The sequence below is a fragment of the Zeus faber genome, assembly GCF_960531495.2.
Source record: "Zeus faber genome assembly, chromosome: 1".
NCBI lineage: Eukaryota > Metazoa > Chordata > Actinopteri > Zeiformes > Zeidae > Zeus > Zeus faber.
This window is the reverse complement of record NC_137193.1, coordinates 16,851,886-16,864,950: the sequence shown is the minus strand read 5'-3', so window position 1 is coordinate 16,864,950 and position 13,065 is coordinate 16,851,886. Positions and strand designations below refer to the sequence as shown.

Below are 13,065 nucleotides of genomic sequence, written 5' to 3'. Positions count from 1 at the left end.
ATTTTAAGAAAGGCCTCAGACCACTCATATACACAAATCATGAAGGCCTAGAAAGTCCTAGAATTCTATGAAATCAGTCCTAGAAAATCACAGCTAAAACTTGGGTAAATATTCAATATTAAAATTTATAAAAGTTCCGTTGAATTAAGTCTGTAAACGTTGACTGATTTCACATTATCCGTCCACCAACATCTGTTTCTGAACAAATTTGAGGCGACAAATAAGCAATCCAGTTGCTAAATGTTCACTCATATTAGATCTAAAAGGCCTAATTTAAAAGCTTGTTTCGACTTTCATTGCAGACACCGCACGGGTTTTATTTTTTGGCTGCTGTAAATGTTGGAAAATAAAATGAAATAAAATACATATTCTTGTAATAGTTTGGAGAAACGCACAGCGGATCGTGAGCCACAGCCTACATCTGCATTGTTTGTTTTTTTTTCTGTTTTTTTAGAAAGAAACATAAAGCAGAAGAATTTTTTCAATACTTAGATTTTCATCGACTGCGGTTTCTTCACAAACATTTGGTATTAATTCCTCTTCCTTTAAAACATTTGTGCTGGTCTGTAAACCAACAGAGCAGTTCCCAGTGGCGCTTGTTATTCTCTAGCCATGGGTGGAGTTACTCAGATGGGGGGGGGTTCTAATTCTACTGAGGCCCTAAATGACATAGATAAGGGCTGCAAATCTGAATTGCTTGTTTCATGACATGTTTTCTGAAATGGACAGCTTACAAAAAACTGACTGGGTTGTCTTATTTTATAGTTTGTGTGTTAGTTAGCAGGCTCATCAGAGACCCAAATGTGATCAATGGCTGATATCGACTGTGAAGAGAAGCCCTTCTTTATCTGTGTATATATGTAATAACCTGGAGCGGCAACCCAGTCACTGGACCTCTGCCATCTGAGACCACTTGTCCAAGTCCTCTCAACCGTCGGCTTCCTGGCTACATGTCTCTATGGGCTTTGCCATATATATGTGAATTCATTGAATACAATATAATACACAATTACACGGTTCCATGGCCTTTCTTGGATGCCCAACACAACTGGAGCAGTATATTACACAATGTAAGCACCATTCAGTGTCCATTTATTTTATGAATAGGAAAATTGACTTTTATGTTCACTTTTCTTTCCTTTACATCGAACCAAATTGCAAACCTCAGGGAACCCAGTATTCACTGCCTCCGTTATTGCAACCCAAACCTACACCAGTCACTCCAGAGAAGAGGCTGAGTAAACAACGCATTTACTGGCTTCAACTTCTGAAATAACTTCAATTTCATCAAATATTCATATTTTTTATCTTTGGGGGCCATGGTGAACTTTTTCAGTGCTCGATCAAAGTAGTATCGACGCTTCTCCATTTGTGAGCTTGCACAAGGAACTTCCTTATCTAGAGAATCAGGGTGTGGTTCAATCTAATTAGAAGTGGCAGGCATGAGCCTGTGATGGTTCTGATTCATCAACACAGGCATGTGGGAGATGTGGCAAGATCCAGCTGACATGCACAAACACAACAGAAGGTCACCCATTTGGGAGCCACTTTGAGTGGCCCCTATATGACTTATGGCTTAAGCACTGGAGTCAATGTTATGTCACTTCTTAAAGTTTGCCCGCTAAGCAGGAAGCAAAAATATTGTCCTGCACTTAGTTAGCACCCAACAGAGAAAAATATATTCTATTTAAAAGCCTTAAAAAACATCTTTGTAGGATTGGGGGAACATTAGTGGTACATTTTAACAGAAGAGCTCACATGCCATTTAGTGGCATAAGAATTATTAGAATGTGTCAAGATGTTCACCTCTGTAGTTGGGTTAAGCTGCCATATTAGTGCTGAAACACATTGGCTGGCCTTATCCAATTCCTCCATCAGTGATTTCAGTGTGTGACTGGCCAGTACTGAGCTGGTTCTTTCATTGCCATGCCCAGGACAACCTACAGATAACCCCAGGAAAACTAGCTGTTGTACCCAAACCGCCCTACAGTACATAGGTTAGGACTTAACAAGAGTGCCATCATGTGGCAAAGTTAAACATCAGTAATCAGAGGACAATTACAGCTCTGACGTAAGTCAGTCGCCTGTAAAATATGTAGGGCTGTATTTCATATTAATGCCTGCCATTAATAGCTTGGCAATAGTGCTCAAAGGTCAAACAGTACTTACCTAGGACCCCCCTCATGTAGCTTTGCTCCAACTACTAGTTATCCCAACAAGGCTTGAGAGCTGAGACACATGAAGCGTTTTATTTCTTGTTTCTATGCTGCATCATATCCGTCATTCAGGAAATCCCAAAGGGGGAATGCACTAAGCCTATATGAACATCCTGTTCTGTGATAATATAGAGCTTGGTGTTCGGGGCAAAAAATTCTTTCCAAATAAACATGTCTACAATGTCTACAAAGACTGACTCAGTGGGTACCGTGCTAGTATGTATTTTTTGACTGAAAAGCATTATGTGAAATGGGAGATCTCATGGATAAGGTGTTTTTAGTGTTGTCCATTTATCAAGACGTATATGAAGGAGCCGTTTTCTTTCATCAGAGAATGAAGGATTCAAGAATGTCCATCCAGCGTTTCTGTTCTTACCTGGCGTAAAAGACGGTGGAGTTCTCTCTGCTCCTAGTGAAGGTGGCGGGGAGACACCTCAGATTGATGTTCATTTCCCTGGCAGCGTCTGTCAGCTTCTTAGCCTTTTGAAAGCACAAGGAGTTTTAAGACCCCAACAAAATAAATCCCAACGGAATAGCGAAATAAACTTTTTTTTGCAAATACAATTCATAGTGATGAATTGATCTCCCAGATTTTACTAAAACATGATCCAAACAGTTCCTGATAAGTATTGTTATTATTAGGAAAGATATGGAATATTACAAAGACCATAGCATTTCAAATGTATTGTAAATGTAAATAAGTGGTGCAGAATAGATATGGACAAAGACTACGAGCAAAAACCACGCAACAAGTATATGTAAATTGGAAAATCTTCGAACAATAACATTGATAAAAAAAAACAGTATTACTGACTTTATGGAAACCATGTTTTTTTTATGACAACACAACCTCATGAGAACATGAAAAAAGGGGTAAATTAAAAGAAGAGTCCACTCCAGACAAAAACTAAATCGTTTTCTTGTTTGTCTCGAACAAGATTCGCACGGACCACAGATGGGCTGACATTTCAGCTCAGCCCAGAAAGTCAGAGGAGACGACCATCTTCTGCTGGAGCATATATTGTAGGTGGAAATACAAAGTATATGCATCTGTTTCACCTGAATAAATCTTGCTCGAGAGGTTTAATCAACAATACAATCCAGTCCAAGCTACCCTACGCTCTTTGAAAGCTTTGAAAGGACAAGCCTATTTTTTTCTAGTTTTAGTACTTAATGACTTCAGATCAGCAGGGAGAGATGAGAGGATGGCGATAACAACACATAATACATTTTCATGGCAAGTAGGCTCTTATAGAGCTACTGACACATTAGTACAATTTAAACGACATCAGACAAAACCAGTCGCCTAAAGTGTAATGTATGAGAAGTTTTTATCTCTGACTGAGAATCTGTCTCAATCAAGTACACAGTAACTTCAAAACCCCAATGATGGGTATTCAAATATAGTATAGTATACATATAGGGATGATGGGGCTTAGGGCTCCATTTTGCAAAAACATTCAGTAAATATCCATTGCAACGTTGCCAGTCCATCATCTCTCTACAGCATTATGGATTGGTGATTTGGCCGGGTTTCAGGGATTTTGATTGAGTTGAGGTCGCTTGATGGCACAATGATTTTAACCTAGACGCTTAAATGTTAGTTAAAGGAACCCCACGAGCGGCAAAATAAGAGAGCTTTGAGAGCTTGATTCACGCAGCAAAGTTTGACACACATAGAACACAGAGAAAAGAGAAATCGCAAAATGACTTACTTTGAAAGTAACGCGTGGAGTGCGAACCAGTTTGTCTCTCGTGGCACCATCAGCCAACCTTCCTGTGTCCTCCAGAAATCTGTAGTCTGGAGGAAATGCAGCAGAGAGAAAGTGGTGTGCAGAAATGAGGTTAACAAAAACTTACTGAAAGTAAAAATACTGCAGGGAATTAAACAATGTATTACTTTTCAGAACATTTTAAGAGCAATCGTAAACACATTTAAGACAAATATTTGGAAAACCATTTCTCCCTTATAAAATAAGGTTTTGCAGGTTAGTGCTATAAATTTGGTACATAGTTGAGGTAAGTATGAGGTTTACATATGGTCGTTTATGAGCTAGATGATTATATCAACGGTAATTATAACAGCTTGGGTCAGATAGCAAAGCAACAGACTTTTTCCATACACGTTTCGTATGCTAACGGTAATACCACATGTATAGCAGTACACAGACACACTCACAAAGAGATTGACCTTGGTGGTGAAAAGAGAATCTCCAACGCTTCTAGCTGAATTTCAAAGTAAACTCCATGCCCCTTCCGCTCGTGCAACTGCTATCTAGGGTGGAAAATGAATTTGTGGTAGAGGCTGCAGGGTTTAACCACTTAGTGTTCTCAAACCAAGATATGAGTTGAGTGGATCCTATTTTTCCACTTCAATGTTGCCCTTGCTGTGAAACAAGGTTAAAGACAAAGCTCTTTAAATTAGCTGAGCTAAATTTAGAGCTACTTAATGGGAGAGCACATTTCACCAGCTCCTCTTCTTGCAGCTCCCGTTAGGGGTCGACCATCCAAATTCCTTATGTTTCTTTTTTACAAATTGCCCAATTTAAGGCTGTTTTACTATACTCTAATTGTGGTATATTGCAGTGTAAAGAATTTAACTACTCAAAATTCAAAAGAATTCCAAATTCAAGTTAGATGAAAAAAATGCCCCTGGAGGTGCTACTTTGCTACCAATAAAGACATACCTTTTGTGTCTTTATCACATTATTATAATCGTTGACTTGTTTCATATTATGTGTACAGTTTACAATACTAATCAAAATTTAAATTTTTTTCATATTTACTCTAAATTCATCATTAAAATCATATTAAATAAATAATAAAATAGAGCTGAAGATTAGTCGTTTTAGGCACGAAGTACAGTTTACCGGGTTCTGTGAAACGCAGCGCAAGCTACAAAAGTTACAAACCCCTTGGACGTACGTCTGGACCGATCAACCTGCACTTACGTCACCGCATGTTGCTGTTCTGGCGTTCAGTTTAAATATCCCTGAAGAACGGTGTTTTGAGAATTACGATCGTTCCTGGATGATTCAGTGACGCAAGTTTTCTGAGTGGTGGTGACACGCAGAATTACTACCACAAGTTGATACACTTGTTGCGTGTTATGACTTTATCCTCAAAAAATAGAAGGTGGCTGTCTCCCTGTAGTCCACAGAGTCCTGTCTCACGGTGTCTCTGTGGAAGGAAATCACTCCATGTGGAAGTTCCCAAGTCCAAGGCGATACACACTAGGGATGTAACGGTATAATTTCCCAGTATGGTACGGCATCTATCAAAATACAGCGGTATACGGTACTTCACCGTATTCATGTTTCTGTATATTCAATTAGACGGGCAAATGTTGTAATAATCCATTCAATGAGTAATTCCCTGAAGGGGGCACGCCAAGATGGTCGAGTGAAGCTCACGCTTTCTACCGAGCTCTGCAATTTTAAGTTTTGAAAACAGTTGTAATATTTTTTGCCCGGAAAACCATATACAACCCATATAAAAGACAAGCGGTAAAATGCGAAAATAAAAGAGTTTCTGAAGGTTCCAGAACTAAGCTCGACGAAGCTAATGTTGCTAAAGCCGGTAACGTCACGACTATACCACCGCCTCCGTGACTCTTCCTGCAGGAGAAGACGAAATGGAAGCGTTTCCACCACTGCCTGTCACTCCAAGTAAACCCCAAGGCCCGACCACGGTGATGTGCACGGCAGCCAGGAGCAAGACAACAAGGCTTTATGGAGTTGAAGGATCGGCGAAGGAAGGCTGTCGGGATCGGTCAAGCTGTCCTGCCAGAGCAGAGGAACAGGCTTGCTGACGCCATCGGCACCGCACATCGTCCCGGTACCGAGCGGCAAGACGACGCCAAGCCCAGGGGGGGTTATTTATCCAGTTCACCTCTCGTGTCTGCAGAGATGCTGTAGGGAAAGCTGCAAAGACGCCGCCCTTCCCGCGGGACAAAGGCCTAAGATGTGCGAAGGATCTTTCAAAAGAGGACGGGGAACATAGGAACAAGCTGTGGCCGATGATCGAGAAAGGAGGGCAAAGCAGCTTCCTTTTTTGGAGGTCGTGGATTTTTCCGAAGTCCCCTTCCCTCGCTGTTGACGATCTCATTCACTGAGTCATACAAATGGTGACATAATTTGGTTGGATGGTGTTTTTTTTTTTAGTTTTTTTTTTTTAATTGTTTTATAAATCATATACTGGTTTTAGGTCTTTAGTCATACTATAATGAAACTAACGGAGATATTTCTTATTTAAATTGCTCTTTAATTTACAAAGCCAATGCGTTGACCTTTTTTTGATAGGCTTTTATAGGCAAATCTAAAGGCCTAAGCAGCAGGGTAAGAATGCTGTATTTTCGTTTGGTTTATCATATTCTTACACCAATTTTACTGGTATTTGATTTTAATGATGCAGAACCTATCTAGTGATACACTTCTGGTGAACTGGTTGGTGACCACTATTCAATTTTTTTTTCTCTTGTTCATTAATAACCATGCCTTTATCTCGGTTTCTCTCAATGGCAGGTGGTTAAGACAGAATTGTAAATGTAAAACCTTGTTTTTATCTGCTAAAAAACTTAAAACTGATTTGTTTCTCACAGGAGTCTCATTCCACATCTGCTGACGTCAACTTTTGGAGATCACAATGGGGTAACCAAATATGGTTCTCTCATGGCTCTGAGCGCTCTGCTGGAGTCACCACAGTTAAAAATACTTTCAATGAAGAAGTCTCACATTCAGATTGTGACTCATAAGGACACTATATCTGTCTCGTGATTAGGTATAATAATATTATTATCATTACTGTTCACGTATATGGATATACTATACCTCAGAATGATAATTTACTTGAATCCTTGTAAAACAGAATTCTCCTTTGGCTTTCCAAATACCCTAATTATTTTATTTCAATTGGCGGAGATTTTAATATAACTCTAAATAATGCAATTGATAGATAGCAGCCCTCCTCTTCTAACGCAAGATGGAAAACATTTATGGGGAAGTTTGATGTGGCTGATGTGTGGAGAGAGAGAGATTTCTTAATGATAGATCCTTCACTTGGAGCAACAGGGCAGGATCCAGGCAATCTCGCCTTGATTTCTGGTTAATATCCAATTCATTCGATAAAGACAATATTACAATTAATATCCTTACCACACGCCTTACTGACCATAGGGCACTTCATAATAACATCCCATTATCTGTACTTGATAATACACTTGGTAGATCCTTCTGGATCCTACTGGAAACTAAATAACTCCTTATTGGAACATGGTGTAGTTAAAGTGGATATCAATAAGTTGATTACTCAGTTCTGGAATAAAGTGAAGACAGAGAGGTCCTACAGCACTGGCTATACATTTTTAAAAGGGTATGGAACTTTATTGCCAAGGAAGCAGAGGTGATTACTCAAATTACTTCATTTTATCAAAAGCCCCCTGACGACATCTCAGAGGAAGAAAGGCAAAATCTGTTAGACCTTCAGAATAAATTAGATGCTTCTATAGGCATGAGGCAGCGGGGGCCTTTATGAGATCCAGGAAAAGAAGATCGAACAACAAGATTGAACAAGATTTGTCACCCCAAGAAAAGATGACAAATATTTCTTTATAATAAATTGTATAATGATGTTTGCAAAATTCTTCATTCATAAATGTAAGTTTAGCAATAAAAAAACAAAACAAATTTGGTTGTTTTCCTGAAAGATGCTGAGCAATATGTGAAACTACTTTCTAAATCGACCAACAAAAAGGCTATCAAAACACTTATCAGTATGTTTCATAATATTTTTGTCTAGTGGGATATACCCCTGGTTCTTATGTTATTGTTCTGTGTGTATACTATCCCTGGTATACTGAATTTATATTGTGTTCTATCATTTAATGTACACTTTCTGTGAATACCCTGTTTTCCACACAGCTGTACAATTCTGTTATTGAACAAAAAAAAAAAAAGTAGTAATTCCCCGAAGCGGCCGCCACATTCCGCCATGTCTGTTTACACTTGTTTAGCACTGTGTCGTAAAATATTGCCGTAAAGCAGTTCTGCACATAAACAAAGATGGCGGAACGCAGCATTTTAGTTAGTTTTCAAATGCTGGCGTGTCGGTGAGGCATGAACGTTCGGCTACTTTGGGACAAATTTAGTCGGTTTTTCCACTAATTTCTGCTCCGTATGTGCATCGATTTGGATGAAACTTGAACCGCGAGATGTCTTAAGTTGTTCTGTTCCAGACAGTTTTTATCATCATCGAGGAAAATGATGAAAATTTGAACGACAGCAATAGGGTTGCGGGCTTGACCACTAATAAATAGGAATGAAATAAATAAAAATCAAGCGTAAATAAAAGTCAAGCAAATCAGAGAAAAAACTGTTTTCTCTGTAGTTCTATGGGTGCGTTTTCTGTAGTTCTATGGGTTCTGCAGTAAAAACAGGCTCACCACTGAGAAGGTTCATCTCATCAAACTGGGAGAGGGCCACGAAGGTCGTCTTGTCTCTCACTCCGCTGCATCCAGAATCGTCCTTGTGTTTCTTGACGCACAGCAAGCTGCAGGGCACAGGGAGCTTAAAAACATAATAGCACACAGAGAAGCCTACAGTTTTCACATTGTTATTAATAGCTTAAGCCTCTAGACAGTCAACTTCATTATCCCATTTTGTGACACAGCAAGGTCCTCCGTCTCCAGACTGGGTCTTCATTTCCGACATAGTTTGAAACCTCGACAAACCATATTCTTGAACAAATGCACCATTAAAAGACATTGGTACAACTACAACACATCTGAGTGAAACACTCGTTTTAATCTGCTCTTCCTTGCTGGCAACCGTTGGGAATAGCTCAAGTCCACCAGAAGATATACTGTACCGACATGCCACCACACGCATGGCAGAAATAAGGTTTCAAAGGTGTTTTGTAATTTCATCCTGAACGCAATGTATTTCACTGTTGAGTGCAGTTAGTTGGAGACTTTATATTTTTATTTTTTCCAATTTAATAGGAGACGTGTCTGTCAGGAAACAGCTGTTACATGGAGTTTACCGTAATGCAAAGTCTGAACAACCAAAAGTGAGACAGCGTTTTGCGCTCTACAGGGACATAAATCACCAGGGAACAGACACTATATCTCATGAGGAGGTGTAAATCAATCTCAAGATGTCTGGCCGCACACTGGGAACTGTCTGTGGACACTAACGGGCCCCTCTACTGATAGATTGAAAGCCCCTGTCTGCCCGTCAAATGGGCCTCATCGGTGACGGACGGCCAGTGATGGCTTAGCGCAAAAGTTATAAAGGCCAGAGGTAGACAGGTTATTTGTTGCATTCTATCCCCTTTTTCTCCTGTGCTCACGTTTAAGAAAACAAGCAGAGACGAATTTCATTATCACTTTATAATAAATGCAATGATACGATGTGAATGCCACTAAACAGGTCTAGGCCAGCATGGACACAATTCAGTTGCATTTGATAATATTAGTTGAGAAAGCCAAAACGCCTTGAATATAGCTGCCGTTTGACCTGTAGCTATAACTGACTGAAAGACGTTAGATGGTGATGATGGGAACAGAAAGGCACAGAAGGTTAACACATCCAGATATGCACTGATAAAAATACCACTAAACTTCAATTTTGTTTCTGAAAATGCCTGTAATTGACGATTCTGGATGGGGTCCAAGCGAAGAAAGGTCAATTTCAAGCACATGCTGAAGGAAAGGTATTTGGCTAGAGTCGTACAAAGACTATATCCCCTAAAACTATGCAAAAGGAATGTTGACTGATGCCCAAAACAACAGGGAGCCAAGAGAGAAGTGAATGCAAAACCCCTTGGCCTCCTCATTAAATCCTAATGAAATAAGCAGTTCTGACCTTCATCATGCCATTTAAAACTTTAAGGTTGACCTGCCAATGCTCTGAGATGGCAAAATTCAAGGGATGGGACACATATTGCCGACATCATATTGCTGACATATTGTAAAACCCAAAACATGGCAATAGCGCAATCTTGGATACAGTGAGATTTTTTGCACAATGTGCAAGTGATTATTGCTTTGTGCATTGAAATGCCAAAGCATAATGTGACTGCTGCCTTTGTGATGGTAATGAAACTATGTGGTATCATTGTGGTGATACGGCAAACTGTACTGTGTTCTTTCCAAACCTTTCTGAGATCCAACCAAAATCGTTGAATCGTTCAGATTACGTAACATAAAACAAAGATTAATTGATTCGACTTGAGTATTAAAAGGGGGCGACCACCTCAGTTTAGCTGCAGCTTGGGGGCTGGAAAGGTTTTGAACTGGGCAGGAAAGTGAAATGAAGGCAAGACTATTACATCTTCATTCTACCCATACAGTTCCACAGCCCGCGGTCTTTGCCAGGCTCATAAATGAAAAAGCACTCATTGAAAGGACTGATACCGACATGGAGCCAGCTGACACAGTACATTTTGGCAATATGCACTTGTGCTACTAAGCTCTACTCTAATAGAAAAATGGATAACTCAAAATGAAGTATGAAGTGAATATGGTCAAAACCCCCTTTTTTTGTAGACAATCGTTTTACTCTGTTTAAGTAGCTGTCATTGTCAAAAGATATATATTGCAGTCAATGCAAATACATATGTTACATATGGAACTTGTTAACCAAAAATAAGTCCAATAAGAGGGAGAGACAGCAGCTGCCCACAGTCAACTGCAACAACGAGATTGTTTCCGCAAAAAAATGTTTTTTATGGTTTTAATGAAACAGGCTTGACACAAGTTATACGTTTGTCAAATGTTTGAGAGGTGCTCGCGCCCAAATACAGAACTTGGGCATGTGTTCAGAAAACAACAACATTTAGCCTAACAATATTTTGACAACATATATTTCACCTGCAAGACTGTCTGAGACACGCCGGGCACCTGTACTTGGCGTCATGTGATCCGCAAACGCCACAACTGTTGGGTGGGAAAAAGTAAACACTATTAAAACCAAAAAAAACAAAACAAAACAAAAAACTCACCCTGACATAGCTTACTAGTACTGGGGCTGGGCAATTTTGACAAAATCAAATTGTACTATATTTGACATCTACACCTTGATATTGACAAGTTGATAATATTTAAGAGGATACCATCCCTTCATAAGATATTAACACACACAGGAAACAATCCCTAGTAATGTCTATATTATAACAAACCAGGTCAAGGCAGAAAAATATATTAATTTGACTCTATCGTGATAACCAAAATGTCAGATGATATCTAATGTATACTGATAATCACAATATCAATGGTGTGTTGGTATATCGATCACAATATCGACCAATCTGCAAAACAGGTAGAGCTTTCGTGATCGTGCAATTTTAGTTGACAGTTAACAAATTGTAAACAACTAATTGCAAATCGCAATTGAATTGTCTGTTTGTTTGTTTTTTATTTTAACCACCTTATAATAGTATATAAAAAAGACGAGCTACCTTTTGACAATGATCACTTCCAGATACAACTTTCAACAGTCAATTTGCCTCAACCCAACAAATGGAAGCTCGCCTAATTTACGTTGTATTAATTTCTTGTGACATTCCTCATTAGTTCTAAAGTCATCCTGCTTTTCACAAAAGATCGCTGATCAGATCAAATAATCGCGATGCGGCGATTACATACGTCATATAACAACACTCCTGACGGCTCTCCTGCTCTACTCTTACCGTGCAAGAGAAACGTGCGGACAACACGCACTCAACGTAATCACCATATCGATTCGTTTCAGAACGTGTTTGTCATTTAAGGGGAATATCGGGGATGGTAGCTCAGGAGATAGAGCTGGTGGTCTAGTGATCTAAAGGTTGCTGGTTTGATCCCAGGCTCCTCCTGCTAGCATGCTGTAGTGTCCTTGAGCAAGACACTTAACCCCTAATTGCTCCTGGTGGCTGCGTCCTTCAGTTATTGAACAATTGTAAGTCGCTTTGGATAAAAGCGTCTGCTAAATGTAATGTAATCTAATCGCACGTTGGTAAAGGGGGTTGATCAGTGAGCGCTTCGGTGACGACCATGATGACGGCCGTGGCTGGCTCTGCCACGGCAATCCAGGTTATTCTCATTTGTAGTTCCACGTTGGTGGAACGAGCTGCCAAAAATGACCAGAGCGGGGGCCTCCCTCTCTGTCCTTAAGAAGCACTTGAAGACCCAGCTCTTCAGAGAGCACCTCCTCTCCTTACTTAGCACTACCTACCAGTGTTTATTGTGACACTAACGTCTCTGTCGCAATGTAGCTTGAATGTTATTCTCCCTTGTAAGTCGCTTTGGATAGAAGCGGCTGCTAAATGACTAAACGTAAACGAGAGTGTGACCGACAGACGACGAGGTCGACGGGGCTGCGCCGGCGCTAGCAGGCTGGGCTAGCTAGCGCCGTCCGAACGAGAGGCCACTTACGTCGACAGAGTTGTTTTCCGTCTCTTTCCCGTCATATCTCTCTCCGTGTCTCCGTCTTCGCCTGGACTCGCCGCCGTTGGCATCGTGTCGGCGCCACCCCTCTCCCCCTCCACCCGCAGCGCAAAAAACGACAAACAACAACAACAACAACAACACAGCGCACACGCCGTGCGGCCACGAGCTACAATCACGTGGGCCGGCGCCACAACAACCCCACTTCCGCCTCCGTTGGGGCGAGAGACTTCCGGTTGGGAAGGTAAATGGCGCGCTGGGGCCCCCTGGCGTCCGGGGGAAGTTATGTCCAACACCATGAGTCCATCGGATGTTTTATTGCGTGTTGGTCGCATCCCAAACCAGAAAAATAAAATAAATCCACTTGTTCTCATCTGAAGTGTCTGACTTCCTTCATTTGAGTGTAGAAGTGTCAAAGGACGCGGT

General features: G+C 40.5%; 1 protein-coding gene across 2 annotated transcripts in view; it reads right to left on the bottom strand.

Annotated features, from left to right (window-relative positions):
* znhit6 (zinc finger HIT-type containing 6) overlaps positions 1–12,802 on the bottom strand; it is a 36,257-nt gene extending 23,455 nt beyond the window's left edge. The window contains exons 1-5 of one of the 2 annotated variants that reach the window (XM_080006200.1): positions 12,628–12,802; positions 11,086–11,151; positions 8,656–8,762; positions 3,932–4,017; positions 2,593–2,696 (exon numbers count right to left, since the gene is read on the bottom strand). In XM_080006200.1, coding sequence (XP_079862326.1) covers positions 2,593–2,696; positions 3,932–4,017; positions 8,656–8,762; positions 11,086–11,151; positions 12,628–12,710 — 446 coding nt within the window. In that variant the 5' untranslated portion in view covers positions 12,711–12,802. Of the gene's footprint in view, positions 1–2,592; positions 2,697–3,931; positions 4,018–8,655; positions 8,780–11,085; positions 11,152–12,627 lie in introns of both variants that reach the window. The other variant, XM_080006201.1, reaches the window with a different exon arrangement.
* Positions 12,803–13,065: the final 263 nt, after the last annotated feature.